At 40.0% G+C, this 24,352-nt stretch overlaps 2 protein-coding genes across 2 annotated transcripts in view; both read left to right on the top strand.

Moving 5' to 3' along the window:
* nup93 (nucleoporin 93) overlaps positions 1–15,222 on the top strand; it is a 29,567-nt gene extending 14,345 nt beyond the window's left edge. Inside the window, exons 4-22 of the mRNA XM_030731349.1 lie at positions 409–471; positions 2,379–2,507; positions 3,369–3,443; positions 4,219–4,311; positions 4,430–4,569; positions 4,728–4,860; positions 5,725–5,882; positions 5,998–6,163; positions 6,369–6,462; positions 9,911–10,102; positions 10,193–10,319; positions 10,410–10,482; positions 11,290–11,334; positions 12,864–12,980; positions 13,068–13,186; positions 13,270–13,387; positions 13,531–13,614; positions 13,736–13,864; positions 14,840–15,222. Of these exons, the coding sequence (XP_030587209.1) occupies positions 409–471; positions 2,379–2,507; positions 3,369–3,443; positions 4,219–4,311; positions 4,430–4,569; positions 4,728–4,860; positions 5,725–5,882; positions 5,998–6,163; positions 6,369–6,462; positions 9,911–10,102; positions 10,193–10,319; positions 10,410–10,482; positions 11,290–11,334; positions 12,864–12,980; positions 13,068–13,186; positions 13,270–13,387; positions 13,531–13,614; positions 13,736–13,864; positions 14,840–14,950 (2,166 nt within the window). The 3' untranslated portion in view covers positions 14,951–15,222. The remainder of the gene's footprint in view (positions 1–408; positions 472–2,378; positions 2,508–3,368; positions 3,444–4,218; positions 4,312–4,429; positions 4,570–4,727; positions 4,861–5,724; positions 5,883–5,997; positions 6,164–6,368; positions 6,463–9,910; positions 10,103–10,192; positions 10,320–10,409; positions 10,483–11,289; positions 11,335–12,863; positions 12,981–13,067; positions 13,187–13,269; positions 13,388–13,530; positions 13,615–13,735; positions 13,865–14,839) is intronic.
* A 3,604-nt stretch (positions 15,223–18,826) lies between these two features.
* On the top strand, positions 18,827–23,860 carry zpd (zona pellucida glycoprotein d). The gene is made up of 10 exons (XM_030732363.1): positions 18,827–18,998; positions 19,108–19,165; positions 19,242–19,349; positions 20,733–20,941; positions 21,046–21,203; positions 21,468–21,582; positions 22,806–22,933; positions 23,019–23,202; positions 23,435–23,540; positions 23,726–23,860. The coding sequence occupies exons 1-10, from the start codon at positions 18,978–18,980 to the stop codon at positions 23,845–23,847; spliced, it is 1,209 nt and encodes a 402-aa protein (XP_030588223.1). The 5' UTR covers positions 18,827–18,977; the 3' UTR covers positions 23,848–23,860.
* The last annotated feature ends 492 nt before the right edge of the window (positions 23,861–24,352 follow it).

Below are 24,352 nucleotides of genomic sequence, written 5' to 3'. Positions count from 1 at the left end.
TAACAGGGAGACGTGTATACAGTGGCAGCCATCTTGAGTTTGCACCAAAATGGAGGCCATGCTGACTGCTGTCTCATAGCAGAAATGTGTGTGAAATGCATGAGCACTTCTGCAGCCTGCCTCTATGTCTGTATAAAATGGCAATCATCCTAATCCTGACTTGGAAGGGTAAAAAAAACCTGGGATGGGAGATTGTCTCCAAATAGTAAATGAGGATACACCTGCTAAATCTGTCCCCGAAGGACTCTCTGCATACAGGTTATCTATGTTTCCTGTTCTCCACACCAGTCAAGCTAATATCCTGCATTTTTTTGTCTCTCTCTGTTTGTCTTGTCTCCCTCGGTGCTCATCACCATGCCTCCTCTTCTCCCCACATCTCTCCGTGTGTCTGTCTCTGCTTGTCCACAGGGCTTCTTGAAGAACGAGAGGGACAACGCCCTGCTGTCCGCCATCGAGGAGTCTCGCCGCAGGGTTTGTATCTGTCCAGTGTCTCATTGCTTCTTTGCTCAAAAAAGAGCGACAGAATCTTAATCCTGCAGTGTAGGAAACTAGTTCAGAGGCACTCCTAAAGTAAGGCAGGTCTGCAGAACCCACATCTGAGTATTATCAATACTTTTTATTCTTTAGATGAAAAAAATAAAGAAAAAGATTACATAATTAGTCACAGGCAGCAGTGTTTGTTTGTTTGCCATATACTGAGATTTACAAAACCATTAGTTTTCAACACTGCACTGTGTAGTAGCATTAGCACAGCACATCACAATACTGAGCACTTAAAAAACAAATTTTTTTGTAATTTCTGCTCGCTGTGATCTAAAAGTCCTTCTGGTGTGAACCTTTGGGGAATGGTTTTGAAATGGCTTCCCTGATGTGCAGAGCTAATAGGCCCCGCGTTTAATTAGCTGCCGTTCCCATTATCTCTCTCTCCGCTCCCTGAGAGAGGAAAAGGGACTTGTGTGCAAGGGTGGAAAAAAAAAAAAACAAATGCACTGAAGATTAAAAAGAAAGCGAATGTTAGATGTTCTTGCAGATTTTTATCTTACAGCTTTAGTTTTTTTTTTTTTTTTACATCAAATGAAAATGTAGGCTATGAAATTACATATTTAATCTGTGTTGTCCAGCCTCACAGAAACCACTTGACACAAATATGGCTTAAATTTAAAGATTTTTATTGTTGCCAGGTATATGTTTCTAAAACTCATGCCAAAAGGTATTTGGCATGAGTCTGGTAACAAAAAGTCTGATAACAGTATATTTAATACTTTTTTTTTTTTCTCAACAAGGCATAACATGAAGTTAAGTGTAATTATAGGTACAGGACCTTCGAAAGGTCCCACTGAAAGAAGACACTCCAAAGCTACAACTTATGTTTTGATTCAGATAGGCGGCAGGTTTGGTGTAAGCATGCTGCTATTGCTTTTTTTTTTTAATTTCCATTGTTAGTGATTGTGATGTGTTACTGACTAGGATTATTTGTAGCTAAACTATACCAGTCACTTCTTTTTTTGTGAGCAAACCATATGTGTAATTTATTGATTTTTTTTTTGTTTTTTTGTTTTTTTGACATAATGCAGCAAACTCATAATTGTTTAAAGATTTGTTATCCAAGCAGTGACCAAGTTAACCCAGTAAATGGTGGCTTTAGTCTAGATTTGCATCTCCCTAAGCTGGAGATTCAATTATCTCAAGTTCCCATTATCTCACTTTGAAGTCTCTGTGGAGAGTTAAAATAGACACTACTGAGTCCTGGTGGAGTAGTCTTGACAGGGGTCTGCTGCTAAATCCAGTTTTGTGTGTGTGTGTGTGTGTGTGAAAGGTTGTGTAGTAGAGGTATGCTCATTTTGCTTGATTAATGTCTCATATGTTCCTGTGTGTACTTTGTGTGCCACCTTCTCAATATGTAATAAAATACTTGTACTACAAAGGAAACCTATTTTTCTAATTTCTAGATATTTTTATTCTTGTATGATTCAGAGTTCAAAATAATCTTTTTTTAATTTAATTTTTTTTTTTTTTTTTTTTTTTTTTTTTTACTGGGCTTTAGTGCAGCCCCTTAGCTCATCCTCCCTCTGAAACAACTTTAAGCTCACCTTGTCTTTAAGCTCTCAAACAGAAGGTTTGAACAGCTGGTGTGTGGGGCTTTTGTGCTCAAAGCCTGAGATGACCATATTCAGGATATCCCCTATTTAGCATCTATAATACAACTTGTTTCTTGCAACACCATCCCAGTAAACTGTGCTTTTTCTCTCATATGCAAAAGCAGCTTGCAAGCACAAAACTACAACGTTCAAACCAGCGGCACCAGAATGATGTAGAATGTTAAAACTCGCATGCTGTAAATATGACAGGAGACTTGTTTCCCATGGTCATTTGTTCAGACGTTCCTGCTGGCTGAAGAGTACCATCGGGAGTCCATGCTGGTTCAGTGGGAGCAGGTGAAGCAGAGAGTGCTGCACACACTACTCGGAGCAGGAGAAGATGCTCTGGACTTCAGTCAAGATGTGGAGGTACAGGGCACAGAGCTGTATGAGGGTATTATTGTGGCACATTCAGATTGGAAATGTGTGTGGATAGATGTGTAGCAGTGAGTCAATCCACATTTGTGTAATATCATTTTTTTTTATGTATACATGAATCTGCTATCCACAGTCCACATCTGAGTAGTCAGATTTGTAAATAGATAAAAATAAATTCAAGGATTAAATTCAGATTTTTTTAAGTCAGCTTCTGTTAACTTCTAAGTGAGCTTACAACATAGTGGATTTATTAATTGTGACCTCATTTTAGCAACTGAAGCTTTATATAATATAATATATTTATTTTCTGTGTAAAAATCATTGAGAATAACTGTCAAGTGTCATATCTTTTCCACTTTATTGGGTCCCACAAAAAGCATCATTTGTGTAATACATTTTAACTTCTTGGACTGAGTATGTCTACCTAAAAGAAAATGTCAAGTCTCTTGAGCACATTTCTTGACAATGCACACTCCAAACTGTCTACCTGCTCAACTAAACCAACTAAAATAGCATTTTCATCTTAGACTCATGGACACTATTTTTATCATCGCCCTGACTTAAAAACAAGACTTTGATCTTTAGTCTTATTGTGTGGGATTGTATCCCAGCATGTGTTGGGCAGGCAGACAGTAATCATGAACACAGTTTGGACAGGATGTCTATCTATCATAGCTACATAGATTCTCAAAATACAAAGTAACCAGCATGAAAAATTAAGCTTTTTTTTTATGCTTGTTGGCACATTAGACACAGATGTTTCAGTAGTACAGGACTGATGGGCCTGCTGTGGCTGTCTTTGCTTACTTTTTAAAATGCTGCTTACTTTAAGTTGCCTGTGATCTGTTACAGCCCAGCTTTGTGAGTGAAGTGACAGCTCCAGGAAGAAGTGCATTGGACAGCGTGGAGGTGGCCTATGGACGCCAGGTGAGTCAAGAACAGTCTAATCATTTTTATGCACATAGTTAGATTTAATAGTGACTTTAACATATATGTTTTATGTAAAATATCCTTGATTGCATTCACGCTGTGGTATTTTGTACAGCAGATTTTTTGTTACTTGTCAGTCATCAAATGTTCTGATATATTTAAGGATTTTTATACAACCATAACTATGCTAAATCCAATGAAACAATAAAAATAATAATAACGATAAAAAAAAAATCTCTTGAATTTTCTTTTTTTTAAAGTCAGTTCAGCTCAAATGCGGTTGGTGAAGCTGTCAGCGGATCATTTGGTTGAAATGGGGTTACAGCAAAAGCAGGATGTGGCAGATCAAACATATTGATTCACTGGTCTGCAGAGGGGGGTAAATCTGCCTCTGTTTGTCTCTCGTCGCCAGCGCTCCACCCATCATCATCCAAGCTGACCTTCTCTCAGTTTGATTCTGATCAACTACCTGACACAGTGCTTTAAGTGCAGTTTTTCACTTCGACCATGTGTCGACACATTGCGTGCGGCGTCGTATGTCTGATTTTTGTTATCCTCTTCGATGACCTCTTAAATATTTGATACTTTTCTTGCTGTTTTTTATTGTGAACCACTTCACTCGATGGCCGTAGAATTTTCTTTTGATTTTGAAGCTGAGGCTTAATTTGTTCAACAAATCCTGACAAAACTGAGGAGTTAACAATTTGTGGACCTACTTTAGTCAACACTAATCTTTTTTCCCTTCCTTTTTTACCACCTCTGTTTCCTTCAGATCTACATTTTTAATGAGAAGATAGTGAACGGTCACATTCAGCCTAATCTAGGAGATTTATGTGCTTCAGTAGCAGAAAGCCTGGATGATAAGGTAAGAACACTGATCTCTTACTGCTGTTGCCATGAAATTACCTATTATTTTCAGATGCAGCAGATTAGATTACTCCATATGAGTGCCCCTCTCTCTCTTTTTTTTTTCTTTCCTCCAGAATGTATCAGAAATGTGGCTGATGGTGAAGCAGATGACAGATGTGTTGCTGGTTCCAGCCAAGGACGCTCTGAAGAGTCGCACTAGTGTTGAAATGCAAATGGCCTTTGTACGTCAGGCACTCACCTTCCTTGAGAACAGGTAGCTGGTCCTGTTGTTGTTTTTATAAAATCTAGTGATTGGTCCTATTTTACTTTTTTTTTTTTTTCGGGTGGATACATACATGATGGATGTACAGCATTCTGAAATTAAGCTGAAATTGACCATAAAAATGAAGTCTGACTTTTTGTCTTTCCTAGTTATAAAAACTACACCATGGTGACTGTCTTTGGGAACCTCCATCAGGCCCAACTAGGAGGGGTGCCCGGAACATACCAACTAGTCCGCAGCTTCCTTAACATCAAATTACCAGGGCCCCTGCCTGGCATGCAGGTAACACACACAGACACACACATGTACACACAGTTTAAATGTCTGGCTAATACCTAAAAAAAAAAAAAAGCATCATCTACAGCACACAGCTTGGCTATTTACTAAAGCTGAGATGTGAAAAAGTTGCATTGATAACACACCTGACGCAACCAGATATTATCAGGATTTATATCTCATCTAGTAGAGGTGTAACAATTTTCCAAAACCCCAAGGGGATGAATAACAAAATAGGGATTTCTTTTTCTTTTCTTTTTTTTTTTAACTACAGGCCTCTTCACTTAATCAAAATTATATTGTTTTTATGATTTCCAGTTCAGTCAGTACCTGAGTGATCTTTAAAGCTTACCATTTCAACCAGACTTGCATGCTTCAACTGTGCATTAGAATGCCTACATGGGAATCATGGTACAGGATGAAGGAACCCTAATACCATATGAAGATGTTTGGGCTGTCTTTCATAATTGTTACACTAATACAATCTCACCAGAATGACCTAGACTTGGCGCATGAATACCTAATCAGAAGAATCTTATTTGGGCTGGTCAGAAATGTAACCTATATTTAAGAGTTTAACTTTTCTTTGGCATTCATCTACTAAACCAATATTGTGCCAGTATAGTGAATCATACACACGTGTACTCTAAAAGCCAGTCACTGATAGAAAGCCTATGGAAATGCACAATTCCAAAGCACAGTTGCCTTACTGATTCCTGATGAATTGCTGTGGCTGAGTATTAGAAACATTTTTGATCATTTTGATCATGCCTTTTGTGCAGTCCTTAGCTCCCTATTTGGACACCATCTAAAGACTTAAGCCATGGGTAAATAAAATTGTGACCTCTGTATACATGATGTGTGCAATAGGATGGTGAGATAGAAGGCCACCCAGTGTGGGCTGTGATCTACTACTGTCTGCGTTGTGGTGACCTGAATGCAGCCATGCAGGTGGTGAACAGAATGCAGCATCAGCTGGGAGACTTCAAGACCTGGTTTCAAGAGTACATGAACAGCCCTGACAGACGGTGAGAATGTCTCAGCTTATTGTGATTCTGTATTTTTTGACCTCTGCCCATCGAGGTCAGAAAGATCAAACTAGTCTTCTCCAGCATTACTCTTTTATCTATTTCATCCCGTTAGCCTTTCCCCGACCTCAGAGAACAAGCTTCGCCTGCACTACCGCAGAGTGCTGAGGAACAGCGCTGATCCGTATAAGAGAGCTGTCTACTGTGTGATTGGAAAATGTGACATCAATGACAACCACGGAGAGGTAGCGGACAAGACTGAGGACTACCTCTGGCTTAAGGTACAGTTCCCTTTGTTTACTGTTTTTAGGTTAAAGTGAAGCATTGGCCCAGTGGCCAGACCAGATCCTGTTCAGTTAGAGATCATGATTTAAACCTTGGATAGTTTAAAGCTTCTCAGTTTGATATCTTTGGGCTGTGGGTTTTATTTTTTCTCTTTTTTTTTTTTTTTTCCTGACATAAGATGTGTCATATTTTGTCCCCCAGCTGAACCAGGTGTGTTTTGATGATGACGGCAGCAGCTCTCCTCAGGACAGACTCACCCTGCCGCAGCTACAGAAACAGCTGCTGGAAGACTACGGTAGGGGACTGAATTTCTCTTTCAGCTCTAGAAATAACTGCAAATATATGAACTTTAGTTTCTCGAGAATTGCAGTACATCGCCTTGCCTCCCCACCTTCCTCTTTTTCCATTATGTTTTTCTCTGTAGTACAAGGGAACAGGCACAGGCATGTGCAGGCAAGCTGTTTGTACCTCCCATGATACAGACTTTATTTGGGTTACTGCTAGCTCTTTGCTTCACATGCTATCTTTTGTTATGAGGCTATATCCATTTGTATTTTATGGAGACACACACTGAGGGGTGAGGGCATACGCATAATCATCCCCGCATAACAAGGGAGTCTTTGCTACTTGTTAATGAATAAATAAGTGTTACCATTTAATAAATAAAAGCATATTATACTTGAGTAAATGAAACCCCATTTACCAAAACTGGTTAGGCAATATGTTAAAAAAAAAAATTCTCTTTTCAGGAAAAACTCCAGCGTCCACAGAAAAAATGCGTTTAACAGCACTAAATAACCCATAAATATTTCAACTTTGTTTCTGAACATGAATATTCTTTCTTCTCTTTGCTATAGTCAACAGCTCTAAATACTACCCTCCCCATAAGCCTCAGCAGCTGTTGCTATGGACAACAAGCCAAGTGTGACTCAGAGCTTTGTCATAGTAGGCAGGAACAAAAGTTCATGAGTCTGTAGAAAACTGAGCCAGAATCTGTTTGTGAATTGATTTCTTTTTTCTTTTTTTTTTTTTTCTTTAAACTGCTAAATGTAGAAATAGAAACACAGTCACTCATCTTTTGTACTTATGATCAAGCTGGGAGACTTTCTTGCTTGGAAGCGCTACAACTGCCTGCATCAAATTAACTAACACCTTCCACTCCATCTCCACAGGCTTTATCAAACACCTTCAGTAAAGTGCTTCAGCTTAAAGCAGGGAGAAATGAAAATGGATAAAAATGTTTGCGAGTGTACTGTGCCTATAACAAACTAGGTCATGTTTATGTTTCACCACAATTAATATTACAAAAAGAGACTAGGGGCACACTTTTGGATAGTTCCCCCTCGAAGGCATTTGTGGGGTTGCAAATGGGAGTGCTACACAAGAAGAGAGTGTAAGAGAACAGCGTTACATGTCAGTTACTGATCCTACCCTCACACATTACTGTTGATTTGTGCTTCAGCGGGAAATCTACGCCCTAACCTGTGTCGTAACCGGAAACCTCTCTGAACCCTATGACGTAACCTGATGTGCACCTCCTGAGAAATGTCACAAATGTTGTGATTGGCCTTTTCAGTACCATCGAATCCTCCCGTGCATTTCCAGCTACTTTTTCGCTGCAGTTTTTGATTGCTGAAACTGTTGGAGTGGATGTGAGGGAATGCACAAAGAAGTGGAAAAACTTGAAGGACAAATGTTTGTAACCCAAAGAAAAACTGACTACAACAATGAGTGGGAACCCAGGAGGGAAAAAAATTCCTTATCTGTTACTATTGTTGCTGGCACTGCATGTAAAGCACCAGGGCACAACCACAAGGTAATTAACACATAAAGCGTAAAGGCCGGCAGCGATGTCTGACACTTACGTAGGTTACGTTGCACACCCTACAAAGATTCAGCGCAGAGGTCTAAATCAGGCCTTAGAGTGACTGTCCTGACAGAAACCCGCTTAAACTATGGGCAGCATAAGTGAAGCTAGGAGCGGTCAGACAGGCTTTGATTCTTCATCCAAAATCAATTTAAAATAAGACTTCCCACTTAAACAACCACATGCCCCGGACACATGAAAAAGGCAAGTGCAAGGGCGTAAGGCCTTCCCTCCCACAGACTGAGAAAAGCACAGCTTTCTCCCCTGGGTGTTGCCTTCTCCATGGGCTGATCCTGCACTGTTCTGATAAGACCACAAACTCTCTCTCTCTCTCTCTCTCTCTCTCTCTCCTCTCTCTCTCTCTCTCACTCTCTCTCTCTCTCTCTCTCCTCTCTCTCTCTCTCTCTCTCTCTCTCCTCTACTGCTTGCTGGGAAGTATAGCCTGAAGCCTCATTCTGTTTTCTCTCTGCTGCTCGCCTCCCTCGGTTCTCTGGCACAGTGTTCCTTGTTGTCCTCCATCTTGCTTCACAGCAGGACGTGAAGCCCAAAACCCATCTTCATTTCTCTCACATACCGCCAGTGCTGTGCTCGTCAGCCTCATCTGTTTGCTTCCTCTGTCAATCGTCTGCTGCATCCCTGTCCTCTATTATCCCTTATCCCTCTTTCTCCTCACACATGCACAGTTGTTGTCCCTCCTTCCTCCCACTGATTTTCGTCCCCTTTCACATTCTTTCCTATGCATTTGTTCTTTCTCATTTCTTGTTTGCACACTCGGCTGCAGCCCCCCTCCCCTCACACCCACACTCCTATCTCTCCTCCTTTGTCCTTTATATTCCCTTCATCTCCCTCTCTCTCCTCCTCTCTCTCTCTCTCACTCTCCCTTTTTGAACTAAAATGCTGTAAGTCTGAGATAAGACTGTAAAATGGCTGACATGGTCCACCCTGCTCTACTCCTCAAACTTTCAGCCAACAAGAGGATTAGGAATTATAATTAAAAAGTAAACTTGATGACTAAGTACCTGCACTCAAAAAATGTTTTAAAATTTCTCCTCCCGTGTTTAAAAAAAAAAAATTGACGTGGCATGTGTGGACCTTGGGTGAAACTGGGTCTGTGACTGTTACATTTACTGAATTAAACTAAATTCCAGCACTATAGTAATTTATTTTCATAAAACAGTGAAACACCCACACAGGTGACTTCAATTATTTTCCCTGCTCAATCTCAGGGGAGGTCTAATCAGAATGATTGGAAACACCTGTGTGGGTGTTGTTTTAAGTCAGTTATTACAATATCACATCTAGTATGTTCTTTAAATGCACAGTAAGACAGAAATGTCACAGCTAACAAAATATATGTTGTTTTGTACTTTTAATTTATATTTTTGTGTGTATTTATGATAGCTTAGTTTTTCATTTGATATTCCAGCCAGCCCCACCCCACCCCACCCCCAGGCATTGGTTGCTGTGTGGCCAGCTCCCCGAATACTTGTACTGTCATATGCTGAAAGTCTTGGAAAATTTATTGTATTAAATAGAAAATGTGTTATAATAATTTGCAGAAACACTAATTGAAGCAAGAGTTACATGCAGAATATCATGGTCATTTTTTTTTTTTTTAACCTGTGAAAAATAAAACTTCTGCACTGTAGGGAAAGTACTCATTGCATCCTTTTTGACAGATACCTTTAGGCAGTTTGCAAATCTTTGTGCAAACTACATGCATTTGAATCTTAAACCCCATGTTATAAGTGTGACCTGTTTTCTCCTGAACTTGCTTGAAGGTTTTAATAATAGACAGATTATTTAAAAACTATTTTTCCCCATCTTACATTTTTATTGTGCCTTTTCTCTTTTTTTTTTTTTTCTCCTCCATCAGGAGAGTCCCATTTCTCTGCGAGCCAGCAGCCCTTCCTGTATTTTCAGGTGTTGTTCCTGACAGCTCAGTTTGAGGCGGCAGTGGCTTTTCTGTTTCGAGTTGAGCGACTTAGGAGTCATGCTGTACACGTGGCGTTAGTCCTGTATGAGCTACGCCTGCTCCTGAAGTCGACTGGTCAAAGCGCTCAGCTGTGTGAGTATCACCTTTATTTTTTTGTAGGGTGATGCACACATTCGAGAAATTTATTTTTAGTTAAACACACTGATTGCATCTTCTCTGCAGTGAGTCAGGAGCCCGGTGACCCTCCCATGGTACGTCGCCTCAACTTCATCCGTCTGCTCATGCTGTACACTCGCAAGTTTGAGTCCACTGATCCACGGGAAGCATTGCAGTATTTCTACTTCCTACGGTAAACAGTCCCACAGTCTGCCACATCCTGTTTGGAATTTTCTCACTGTCTAGCCCTAACTCATAATTCATATTTTATGTTTTGCTACAGCAATGAAAAAGACAACCAGGGGGAGAACATGTTCATGCGTTGTGTCAGTGAACTTGTTATTGAGAGTCGAGAGGTGGGTGACCCGTTTTCACACTGTGGCCAGAAAAACATGTAATTAATCAAATGTTGGTGTAGTTAATATAGCAGGTTTGCACTAGTTACAGATCAGCTGATGGTGATGTTTTTTATCTTCTCACCAGCAGAAATCTGGTTTCTTTAAAAGGGTCTGAGCACCCCTGGTTAATTGCGCTTATCATGTGGCAAATACGACCTGCACAAATTTGAGTGGTGTCCTCATTAAGCAGAGGAATGACTTAGAAAAAATTTGTTGGGAGGGCTGATGAAACTCTAAAACAGAACACACCTCTATAGTTGAGAAACAGTGAAAGCTTTAGATTTTAATACGTTAAGGATCCATCAAATAAGTCGATTTTATAACTATTTTCGGCACTAACATTTGCGGCCAATTAAAGAGGTTGTCTTGTTTCAGATGTCTACAATAAAAATGCATTTCTTAAAGGTATAAATGATTCCATTTGTTTGGAATATAGATTTACATCAAACCCATCTAAAGAGAAGAATGTTGCACACTGACGGTTGTTGTGAGCAGCTGATCACTAGAAGTAAATTTGAGATTAGGAAACAATATGTGGCACACTCTGACACCAGAGGGCGGCCAGATCAAAGATGAAATTCATAGGGAGCAAAAGCGCTTGATGCCTATTATTATTACAGACATGTTAGCAGGAGTAACAGCATCTGCTGGTAACAAATTTATGTGTAAAATTTGACAGTATTGATTAATTTATTCTGTTATACAGGCGTAAGTGTTTTCTTTCCATGTTTGTCATGTGGTATTTTTTTCTTTGTCTTTTTTTAGTTTGACATGCTTTTGGGAAGATTAGAGAAGGACGGCGGTAGGAAGGTAGGATGATTGAGTCGTCTTTGATCCCTTTATCTCCTCCTATTCATCTCATCTCTGGTTATTTCTATAACTTGATTTTGCCTCCCTCACCTGCTACCTATCCATGTCTTCCTCTTTTTGTTTCAAATTTTTCTTTTCTTCTGCTCTGTGGGGAGGGGGTGAATCAGTTATACATGGCCAGAAATCTTCCTTCAGCACATCTACATGTTTCAGCACACCTCATTTAGTAACGCTCAACTGTCAAGAATCAAAATGCTCTTCATAATGCCTCACGTGGCCTTTTTTTCTCCCCAAAGTTTCTTGACATTTCTCACATTGCCTACATCATTTTGCACGAGGTGATGTTGAAGGAACCCACCCCACCTCCTCCCCACCCCCCACCTTTCAAATTCACAGCGCTGTATGTTTCATCCCACTCACGACTGACGATGTTAAATGCTGCACAGCGTGTCATTGAATATGTACCTACATGCTGTCTAATCAAGCGCCGTTTTCTATTAACTGCTGAGTTTAAAAATATGCAGTCTCTTATTTTGATATACAGTCAGACTTTTAGGACGAGCTTCATGTTGTTTTATCCAAATGTATTTATAAAACACATTTAAAACAACAAATCTGACCAAAGTGCTGCACAAGAAACAAAGGGTTACACAATAAAATAAGAGATATACTACACACACACACACACACACACACCGATAAATATATCCCCCCCCCAAAAAAACACAAAATACAAGAGATAATACAACAGCCTAAGTACCTTAACTCTCACTCTGGATTGAAAGCCAAAGAATTAAAAAATTATTATAAGGCACTTTAAAAATGTGTAAGGTGGCTGTGCATCCTAACAACAGGAGGAGGGTGGGTTGTAGCTCATAGCGTAGAGGCTGTGGTTGGGAAAGCTCGATTTTCCCCCCGTTCTTAGGTCTAGTTTTTGGAACGTGGAGGAGTAGCTGGTCAGCAGATCTCAGTGACCTTGAAGGAACATATGGTGTTAAGAGATCAGTAAGATATGATGGCGCCAACAACAAAATCAATCCTAAAATGCACAGGAAGCCAGTGAAGGGAGGCCAGAATAGACAAGATATCCCCCCATTTTATGGGCTCTGGTAAGAAGGCGAGCAGCTGCATTTTGGACCAATTGAATGTGTGAAAGGGAGACCTGATTTACACCAACGTAAAGGACATTACAATAGTCAAGTCAAGTTGTAATAAAAGCACGTGTAACTCTCTCAAAATTATTAAAAGATATTATTGAAAGACCTGTAGAAAGAAGCCTCAGTTGGTAAAAAGCTGATTTCACTACAGAATGAATCTGTTTGTCCAGTTTTAAGTGACAGTCCATTTTCACACCAAGGTTATTTACAATGGGCTTAACATAAAGATCCAGTGGGCCCAGGTCCAGTTTTAGTAATGTAATATAACACAGCAGTTTTCAGAGACACAGGAAACACTATGAATAATAAATATTACCATTGGAATTGCGCTGTTCCATGCCTCACTCTGGTCTCCCCTCCTCCCCTGTCTAGCCTGGAGTCATAGATAAGTTTGCTGGGGACACCAGAGCTATCATCAGTAAAGTGGCTCTAGAGGCTGAGAACAAAGGTTTGTTTGAGGAGGCGGTCAAACTCTACGAGCTGGCCAAGGTGAGCAGACCGTATACAGCACAGTATCTCTGCAGAGCTGTCGCTTTTGGATTCTCTCCCTGCCTCTTTACATTTGTCTCTGTGTAGAACCCAGATAAGGTGTTGGAGCTGATGAATAGGCTGTTGAGTCCGGTCATTGCTCAGGTCAGCGCACCTCAGTCCAATAAGGAGAGGCTAAAAAACACTGCCGTGGCCATCGCTGAGAGGTAAGGACACAGACCCACTGTGCACTGGTTAAAATCTACACGTGCACATCCAAAACTAAATTCTTTTTGTTTTTCCTCTGCAGGTATCGGTCTCAGGGTATAGCAGGAGAGAAGTCAGTTGATAGTACCTTCTATCTGCTGTTGGACCTGATGACGTTCTTTGATGAGTACCATGCAGGTCACGTCGACAGAGCTTATGATGTGAGTGCAGCTCTGACAGTAAACACAGAGGAGTGATGGGTGGTTAAATGTACGGTGGCTCCTAAGAACAAAGCACAGACATTAAGGGAAATGCATATAGTCTCGTCACATTAATGTCATTTCTTTTGGTGTCTCTCTGTCAGGTGATGGAGCGTTTAAAGCTTCTTCCTCTCAGTCAGGACAGCGTGGAGGAGAGAGTAGCTGCTTTCAGGAACTTCAGTGATGAGGTGTTGATTACGTTCTGAACAACAGACACAAAACTGAAGCTCAGTTTTTCTCAGTTCTTTGTTTTCTCTTTATTAAATTGTGCCCACCCCCCCCACCCATTCTCTTTTTTTGTTTTTCCAGGTGCGTCACAACCTGTCTGAAGTGCTGTTGGCCACTATGAACATCCTCTATACACAGTACAAACGCCTAAAGGGGGCACCAGCTGGCACACCAGGACGACCACAGAGGACCATAGAGGACAGAGATTCGGTGAGAAAATAAGTACAGCTGAATGCAGCCAGTGTATGATAATGTGGGTATTTAGGTAGAGCTGAACAAAACACTTTATATATATATATTTTAAAAAAGATTCCTTTAGTTTAAATGTTTGTACTAAACCACAGTTTTGGTATTTTGTGTCTCAGTTTTTCTTACTCTTTGGCTCACATGCACTGATGTCAGTGTATTTGATCAATTCTGATCCTCTGATACAATGGGTCAGTTCTTCTTGTTGCAGCTCAGCTGTAGCAGTTAACATTCAGTTAATGTGATTACAGACCTTGTAAAGAAGGTTCATAAATAACATCCGTAAATGTTTTCAGCAACTGTAATAGGTTTTTTTGTTTTGTTTTTTTTTCACCCGACTGTGTTCAACGCTTCGGTTTAAAATCATCTTTAAAAAGCTTTAATGCATTTCCTGACCATCTGTGATTGATAGATTCTCAGCTTGCAGAATGCATTCAGTCTGGAAGCCTGTTTAGCTGTACTTTAATAATGTCACTAAACAAAGCCAAGCAAGCTGTAACTGCAGCACTTTACACAGCTGAAATCTGAGCAAGTCTGACCCAGTTATCATAGAAAGTGAGCATTATGTTAAAATACACAGATCAGGTTTAATATGGTAAACAATAGTGATGGGAGTGCATTGAGTGGTGATTTAAATATATTCACTTACTTGCAAGTTGACATTCTCTGCAGAATTTCTCTCTTATCTCCTCTCAGTCTGTCTCCGCCTTTTTCCACTTCTGTTTTACACGTCAAACACCTTCTTTCATGTGAGGCAGAAAGAACGTTGATACAGTTGGGATACCTGGTATCTATAAAAGGATTTGTAGGTTTTGTCAAGCCAGCTAGTGCAAAGAAAACGGGCTCTGCCCAACTTGCTTGATGGTACACCCCTCAGGAAAAAAACTTCCTCCTCTTACAGTTGCAGAATGTTAACACACCATCTTCTTCTCTAAACAGCAATTACGCAGCCAGGCCAGGGCCCTGATCACCTTTGCTGGCATGATTCCCTATAACATGGCCGGAGACACCAATGCAAGACTGGTGCAGATGGAATTACTGATGAACTGAGACATCATCATAAGCACGCACGCACGCACACACACACACACACACAAACACACACAGAGTGAACAGAAACCTTTGGCCTTTTAAAGACCCACTCATTCATACACTCACCCACCATCTTGTTTCGTAAAAGCCGCTGCGTTCATCATCGTGTTAACTGATGTGTTATTTTGCCCATCTGATATCCTGTCAGTCTTGTTTTTGTTCTGTTGTTTCCATTGTGTTGTTTCATATTTGTATCTTTGATGATTTGGAATAAAAAAGTTTGCTTTTCAGTTGTCTTTTTATTTTGAAACATTTCATGTCCCGTTACATTTTCTTTTTATTTCCCCTTTTTTGCTTTATTTTTTTTCCAGTGATACTGTTAATTTAAAACTTGAGTCAAAGTATTATATGTTTTTAATATGAGTTTTCAATTTAAAGTGGTCCTATTACATGCACATTTTGACACATTCGTCATCACATACCTATATTAACTGTCACAAAGCCTGTGAGGTAAAATACATCCTGAGAATGAACGTAATGAAAGATTTACAACTTTGGAGTCTGTTTATATCGTTTAAAAAAAGAAGCTCCAGACACTTTTTTTTTCTTGACCCAACAACTGGTGTTGGTTTAGCTCACCTCAGAATACTTGATGTCCCTCCAGAGGAAATAAATCAGATGAAATGTAACCGAATAGTCTCCCTGGCAAAGAACAAGACCGTTCTCTCCCTTTCACAGTCCATAGTGTTGCAGGCCGTAGCCGTGCCGTTTCCACAGGCTGTAGTGCGCTATCTGTGACACGTCCTGTCCCCTGGCAGATGGTTGGTTGGCTCGAGCTCAGCTATAGGACTGGGGCGATATTCGGTCTCTATCAGAGGGGAGATCAGTGGAACAAAAAGAGACATTTTTCAACACAGAACAATGAGTAACCCCCCCCCCCCCTCCCGACCAGTAATAGCAGGTCTCTGTGCAGCATGAAAGAATTGTGCATATTTTCAAGGAAAACGAGGTCATCTTAAAACATTTATATGAAAAACACATTTTAGCCCCACTAAGGGAAAATGTGGAAGTTCGCTAAACTTTCAGATACATTTATGTAAAGTTTATTCAAACCTTTTTTTTTTTTTTCTTTCTTTTTTTTTTTTAGGATTCTGTCGCACAGTTCAGGGTTTACACTTTGTGGTATGAGCCACAAAGCAGGCCATAATTGCCTGGACATGCTCCGTCAACCATTTAGAACAGCATATAACCACTCCTGCCCTCACAATCTACCTGAACTAAGAGTATTAGAAGCACCTCTTGGCAATGCCTTGTCAAGCTTTCAGCAGCAAAACCAGTCATCACTTGAGGTTTGCTAGAAACATTTGCCCTCCATCTCCTCAGTTAAATTTGTGGCCCACACTCTCTGTCCTTCAGTCTGGCCTGAGAGAACACAGATGGAGGCTCATTCTGTCTTGGCCGCTCCACATAACTGCAGAGAAGTTGGGATCATTTGTGGTCACAAACACAGCTGAGCCAAATAGTAAAGGGGTCCGTGCTGTTGTACTTGAGCATCTTTTTGTCTCACCTTTGCTGTTTTACCACCTGTGGTTTTAGCTGGTGGAAAAGGTGCCATGTTAAAGCCATTTTTCTCTCAACTACTAGTATGGCACTTAAGGGAAAGCTGGATGATAGTAGTTACATTTTAGTGCAAACTAGATATCCCTAATTTGGATTCAGTTTGACTCAACTTGGCAACCAACTGATCTTACAAGTTTTAGTAAGTGATACAATCTGTCCCAGAACATTGCTTGTATGTGTGTTTTAAGACTTGGGTTCACCTGAGACCTGCCTCTCGGGTGTGTGTGCCGCAGCTGGTGTTGTGAATCAGGCCGACGACAGACACCTCTTATAACCCGGCTATTTCACAACACCAGGGTGGCCCCACACCACTGCCGACGAGACGAAGACCCACTGCATGCTGCTGCTGCTGCTGCGGTTTTGAATGAAAAAACTGGTTCATCAACCAAACTCAAATCAAACAGAAGATAGGATAACTCAGGGTCGCTCTACAGTACAAATAAGTTCCGCAACAATTTGTGTATTTTTAAAAAGAATTAAATTGACACACACAAGAAAAGTGGGATATTTTTGTCAGTTACACCTGCCAAGATCATTTTAACTTTTCCTCCCATTCATGACATTTTCTTTTTCAGTTTTACTCAAATCCACTCTACTCTGATATCAAAATTACATCTGTTTGATGAAATAAGATACAAGTGTAATCACTGGCACATTATATAAACTCTTCACTTTAATTTGTAAAGCACAAACTCCGCTCATTGGTCCATTAATAAAGGATATTACCAGTATTTCCTTTCTATGTTTTCTGTGGTCTCTTTGGTAAGAGCATGACTACCAAATTTTGATGAAGTACAGCTACGGGAGAAAATGGATATCAGAACAAAGATAAGATCATTTTAAAATGTAACAAAATGTGTGTTAAGTTTTCATTGGAGCCATTTATTTTCCAAAGCTAATGGACGCTTCAGTTTTCTTTGTGTATTAATGTCTCACCACATTTTCTCGGGAATAACAACAATGTGTGCACACATATGATTGTATTTTAAGTCTGTTCTAAAACTAATTGCTAACACTGTAAATTATATCACCATAATTCATCCTAGACCAAAATGCAAGAACTTTTTAGTCATTGTTTATCATTAATTTCAAAATCTTTTTGCCTCAGCTCCTTGCTGGACTTAAGTCTAGGTTATTTTCATTGGTCAGTCATTTCATTTGGTTGTTTAAAAAAACAGAAAAAAGGATTTATCCCAGTTTTGAAGAGCTAAATAACCTCTCCAAGGAGCTGTGTTTTAAGGTCACTGTGACAAAGCATCACAATCTGAGGGAAGCGCTGCCATTGAAGTGTCCTTGGAGGTTTCAGTTGTAACATTTGCTGATCCTCCCCTCACGTTTCAGCTATTCAGCTTTACAAAACTGGAAATATGGATGATAAAATGAAGAACACCATTCTGAATAATCAGAGGCAAAGAACCTGCCTTCTCAGTGTTTTTTATATTTCTGATAAATCAGATGGTCCTCCACCCGATAAGAAAGAGGTCTGCCCAATGATGTTTGAGAGTACGGACCGCAGCCTCAGGGTGTGACGAGTTGGAACAGAAGGAAATTCACTGACCCACTTATGGCTTTCCCTGGAGACGCTGATAATCCAATCATAGACCCGTTACGGAGGACCCCCCACACTGTTCTGACCTGCTGACACCCAAACCTTCTGTACCCACAGTTGTCCAAATATGGATTCAAAGTTTTAGTGATTTTCCAGTGGCCTTCTAGAAACGCGTAGGGCTTGGAGTTCATATTTTAGTGGAAAGCCAATCTTTATGAGACCTGAGTAATTGCAGCGTTGTTGAATCAGACTGTAATTGGTGACGCAGAGGACAAAGCACTGAACTATCTGAGGCCGCGATAGTGACATCTGGTGGAAACCTCGATATAATCAAATCATTTTGATCAGCATTCACTGCGTCCACAAAATAAACTGAATGTTGATGAGCATGTCTATATTTCTCTCTCTCTCTCTCTTTTTTTTTGTGAGAAAACATCACATTAAAATTTAAATATAATGGATTATTAGGTATTTGTGTTCATCAAGAAAATCCAGGGAAACAGTCAAACCGATTCGTTCGACCAATAAACGGTCCAACAAATCGTCACATTTGCGGCTGCTAGTGCTCTGAAATGGCAACAAAGTTTAAAAATTTTTTTCTTTTTTACTTTGAACATGACATAATTGGTTTGTTTCACTAATAAAAATATTTAACAATGATACAAAATACATACATATATATATGTGTGGCTAAATTTATTCTCCAGGTCCAAAAAGCGGGGTTACTCGCGTTGAAGTTTCCTCCTCGAGAAACACAGCAGGTGTTCCTAATTGGAGACCGGCAGGTGAAGAAACGACGGCAGCGGAGAAGAACATCACTGTGCTTCACTGCAAATATTGTAATAAAACCAACATATACCCACACATCTTACTACAATGACTTTAATCGGCTTGAAGGTAGGTGTGGACAAAATGTTTTTTTTTTTGTTTTGTTTTTTGAAAGCTTATTGTTATTTAGTGTAAGAAACAAAAGAGTAATAGAAGAAATATTCTTTCTTTAAATTAGCTGCGCGTGGTCCTCCTGCTTTTCCTCGGGTTCACGTTGGAGGTGAACAAAGTTGCGGGTAAGAAGAATTGAAAAATGAATGTGAGATGTATTTCAGATTGGATATTCACAGTTACTTTACTGTATTTTCTAAGGAATCTGCAGTGTGGAGCATTGCACTGACCGCACAAGATGTGTGCTGTCTAAAGACCAGAGGAGCTGCAAGTGTGCTGTCGGATTTTACGCTGACCAGTGTGACAAAAGTTGGGTTTCACGTCTTTTTATTTTTGTTTCATTATATTTCATGAGTTTGTCACAAGTATATTCAGTGCCATCAGAATTATGTTAAACTGATCCGTTTTAAGCTTAGGCCTCACAAAGACTGAGGTGTGTTTGTGCTCATTATCCTGCTGCTGCGATATCAGTCCTGCAAACCAGAGGGGTAGAGTATGTCTCTGAAGAACACTGTGCTGCTTCTCTTTGGTTTTGGGCTGGCATCCAACTTAAGAGTAGCCAAAACAAGCTCAGATTTAAATATGTCCACCACCAAGTTTCACTCTGCAGTATCATTCTCCTGTTTTCTCCATCTGTTACTGCCTCAAACTTGGATTTATCAGCAATAATATGACCCCCCCACCCCCCCCCCCCCCCCCCCCCCCCCCCCCCCCCCCCCCCCCCCCCCCCCCCCCCCCCCCCCCCCCCCCCCACCCCCCCCCCCCCCCCCCCCCCCCCCCCCCCCCCCCCCCCCCCCCCCCCCCCCCCCCCCTTTTTCCTACTTTGAAATGCTAATATGCAACAGCCCACTCACAGCTTTCTCCTGACAAGTGGTTTAGAGATGCTACTCTTCCTCTGACTCACTTCTTGAGACTTTTTTTAAACAGTACTTTTTACTTGCACTTGGTTCTGTCTAATGATGCTCTGGATAGAGCTGAAGCGTCTGAGTGTGCCATGTACTACCCCCTAAAAAAATTCAGTCTAACTATGATTTGATAAAGCCCCCCTGTGCTTGGATTTGTGAACTTTTCTTAATTTTCTACTAGAAACTTGGAGGTACAGTCATATTTGTAACTAGTAAACAAAGGCTGAGCTGACTGTTGGCATGTTTCAGTAGAAGGGATACAACCCAGGTAATTGTAGTTAGCTTCAGTTTTTGAGGTTTGTTTTAGCTATGTGTAAGAAGACATTTTCAAACATCTAGTTTTCACTATTGTATCTAAAAAGATGAAAACTAAAATAGAAAATATACAGGGCATGCCCTTAGACATCATGTTTCTAAGATTTTTAGGTTAAGCACAAAGACTAAAGTTTCTTTTGAATTTAGAAGAAGAAAATTACAGGTCATCTGAGCCTTTATCTTTATGAACTGCCAAAGTGAATTGGCATCTGGCTTCAGTGTATGCAATGTTCTCTAATAATATTGCCTAAGGGCATCGTTTATAATGTAAAAAGTACAGGCCTTTGTACAGAACCTTGTGGAACTCCACTGTGTGAAGAAGACTTCTTATTTACATTAAAAAAAAGGACTCTATCAGATATGATTCAAACCATTGCAAGTATTTTCTTTAATATCAACTGTGCATTTTAGTCTTTGTAGTAAAATGAGATCTAGCAGGATGAGTACAGAGACTTACTTTTGCTTCTTACAGATGCACACATCAAGGTTATGTGTGGTAAAGACTACATAGCAATCAGAGCAATGGAAGCTTTTTTCAAGTATCACAATGTGCCACTGGAGACCCTTCACTTGCCCAACAAATCTTGTGGAGCGAAGAGAGAGTACATTGGTGATGTACCGTACTACATATTCAGGATTTCCAAACAGAAATACCTGACCTGTGGAGGCTTGCCACTTGAGGTACAACTGGCGCACAATTTATTTTAAATGTCTACATCAGTCTAGAAAAGTCTTTAGTCATTTCTCTCTTTATTTCCCTTTTTTTTTTTTTTGTCCCCGTCCAGAAAAATTTAACCCATATCTCATATTCACTGAGTGTGCTGTCAGAACCTCGCGTTACCGGAAACATCATCAGAGATCCACTCATTAGGATGGACTTCACATGTGTGTATCCATACATCAGAAGAGTCAGTCTGCCTTTTCCTGTTTTCCCCATTTCCAGGTGAGGAGGGGAAAATATAAAAAGATTTTTCCCATCTATAGGAATCCACATTTTATTTAAGCTGCCTTTGTGAGAGCTGCAATAAATCCTTTCTGTTTGAGTGATGTCCTTCTGAAACTTGCCGTCTACTGAAATCTGTGCAATGGGATATAGATTTTCTGTCCATGACTAGGATGTAAAAACATTTAATAGCATACCTAAATTGTATGTTCAAAGCCACTAAACAAACCTGTGTTTTCTTGACACTCTTCTGTATGTCTACAGTGAGACTGTGATGCATGTAGACGAACTTGAGGCCAAGATACGGATGATGTTGTACATGGACCACACTTACACTAAACCTTATACCAGTGCTCCAACCATTGAACTCAGAGACAAGGTAAGCTAAGATTTAACCAGTTACAAGGTGAGACTGATGTTTTGACACAAGACTGGATTTTTGGTTCTTTGAAGCAGGTTTCAGACTCACCTGGGGGCCTGTACTGTGAAGCAAGTTTAACAGACTCGGGACCATTTAGCTAAACTAAGCAGCTGCACAACGGTGCTAGTCAAGGCACTCTTTGAGCTATAAAAATATAATTTAAAACAGTTAGTAGGCTTAATTTCAGATCTTGTAATAACAAGTACAAGGTTTTAGTGCTAAAATCAACCTCTACAGATCTTGGGTCTCTGGACACTCTTGCACTCCTGAAGAATCTCACTCATGAGAGTCTCACCATTCAAGTTTGAATGGTGGTGCCATTTTCCAAGAGAATTGATTGGCTAGATGGTGGTTTTTATACTTGATATCTTTTCTCAGACATAACCTGCCCCAGAGCAGGATGATTAAACAACATAAGTTACATGCTTATGTACCCTAGTTAAAAGGTAATCACCTTTTTGTCTTGATTGTATATTTAAGCACTTTGTTACTAGAAGCCTGCCACATAAACACAACATTTGTTCCCATTTCTTTAGTTGAATCTATTAAAAAAATGTGAGCTATATAATAAAGGTGGTCATACCAAATAGTTAGAATTGTAGAAACTCTTTGCCTTGTATACTGTATTTCCATTTATGTTTGCATGTTTTAATGAATTGCTGCACCTCTATCCAATTTTCCCAGCAAATTATAAAGAAATGAGGGCTGGGTCAAGACTTTTGCACAGTACTATACAAAAATCTAGTTAGTTCAGCTTGGTTTTATTCCTCCATGCTGTGGCTTTGTCTACCAGTGAAGTCCAGCCCAGAGTTTGAGAACCACTTCTTTAAACAATCAGGCTCTAATGTCTCACAGTGAGAAGAGTGGGGGCACTGTGGAGCACATTATAAAATGTAATTAGACCAGTAGACCTACAGGAATGCATAAAATGAGGCTTAAAGGCATGAAACGTTTACCCCTAGTTTATGCTGAGACAATAAAATTAGTTCTCAGCTATTATGTGCTGATCATGCCTTCAACTCTGCAATGATGTTGCCTTTGTTTCACAGTAAGAGAGATGGCCTTAGCTAGGATTAACAAGTTGATCATTTTTCCAACTTCAAAGAATCAAATTGGAAGAATGGGAATTCTGAGATATATTTTTGTTTTTGTTTGTTTTTTGGGGGGGTTTTTTTGTATAGGTGTACGTAGAGGTTACAGTGATGGAGCCTGCAGATTTGTTCCTGCTTCGAATAAACGAGTGTTGGGCCACACAGTTTCCTCAGCCAAACTCTACAGAGGGATCTGTCCACTTTCTGCTTCAGAACGGGTCAGAACTTCTCTTCATATTACTTTTGTCATATTAACTATGAATTCCTCACATTAAATCCCTCCTCCTCCTCCTCTCAACTCAGATGTGTGAAGGACCAAACTGTTTCCTTCCTTAATGTGACTGAGGGACAGTCTGGACTTAATGGGCAAAACTCCACCATTCGTTACAGCTTTGATATGTTTCGCTTCACGGCAGATCCCCATGACCTCTATCTGCACTGCACTGTGCAGCTGTGTGAACCTGACGACCATGAGTCCTGCATTCCTGTGAGCTTTTTATTCCTTGGCAGCCTAAATATGCCAAGGAAATTGGGTCCCAAATGTATTCATGTTATAATTAAGTTTCAAATTAAAAAATCATATTTGTGAGAACAGTTTGAGATTGTATGGACAAGAGGAATTGCAGCATTTTTATTGTTGTAATAGTTTTTCTTTCACTGTGCAGTCTCTCAATAAAACAGCTTAATAGTTATTTATTTATTTTTTTCTCCCCCTTCAGAACTGTAACTTGATCAGTAAGAGAGAAGCAATGAGGGCAGACCCTAGCCAGGGTCTCCTCTCATATGGACCCATCAGGATCGAAGTACCAGACAGACCTCAATCTAGTAAGCTCCTGTTTCTATACTAATATTTATATTCTGCTTCCTGCCTCTGTGTGATCAGCCAGTTGCTGCTAATAAGTGTTCCCGTTGCCTGTTATCACTTTACTCTTCATTGGAAGCCCCGTTTCTCCCATTGTATTCGATATGGATACCACTGTGCTGTGTCTTTTTTGTTACATTTGTTTCAGGCATACTGTTGGCCGTGGTGCTGCCTGTAGCAGCTGTGTGGACTCTCGGCTTCTTCCTCATCCTCCTCATCACTGTGGCAAAGGCTGGCCGAAAGAGGCTATCAAAACTAGAGGAGTACTGATGACAATGCTGCTGCTGTTGACAGCACAAATAAAACTTTAAAACTTATATATTCATTTTATTCTGTCTTGGTGAGATTTATTATAATGACAAGTGTTGTCACAGCAGACTAAGGATGTAAACTGAGCAAAAGCATGGTTGTAGAAGGTGAGGTACTTTAAGAGCAAAAATCAAGTTGGGTGTCAAACTTAAAATTTCTTTTTAAAAAAATATGCTAGAACATATATCATGAGACAAAAAGGTTAAGATCCAGACAGCATGGGTTCATACTTTACAAAGTTAAGGAACCAACTTCATGGCAAGTTTGTGAACTAGAGGGGTGGGGGTGATTTGAAATGCTTAACATTAGCAATGCAACATTAGAGATTTGACTATATTCAAATTGAATTTTTTTTTTCAGCTTTTCCCCCGAATTTGATTAATGCAATGATGAAAGCAACAAAATTCATGGAGATTAAATCCTCCTATTAAATGCAGCTGCTTAATTTTTTTTTAATCCTTTATTT

Source organism: Archocentrus centrarchus, chromosome 6 (assembly GCF_007364275.1).
Source record: "Archocentrus centrarchus isolate MPI-CPG fArcCen1 chromosome 6, fArcCen1, whole genome shotgun sequence".
Classification (NCBI taxonomy): domain Eukaryota; kingdom Metazoa; phylum Chordata; class Actinopteri; order Cichliformes; family Cichlidae; genus Archocentrus; species Archocentrus centrarchus.
The sequence above is the reverse complement of the archived record's forward strand: the minus strand, read 5'-3'. Positions and strand labels throughout refer to the sequence as shown.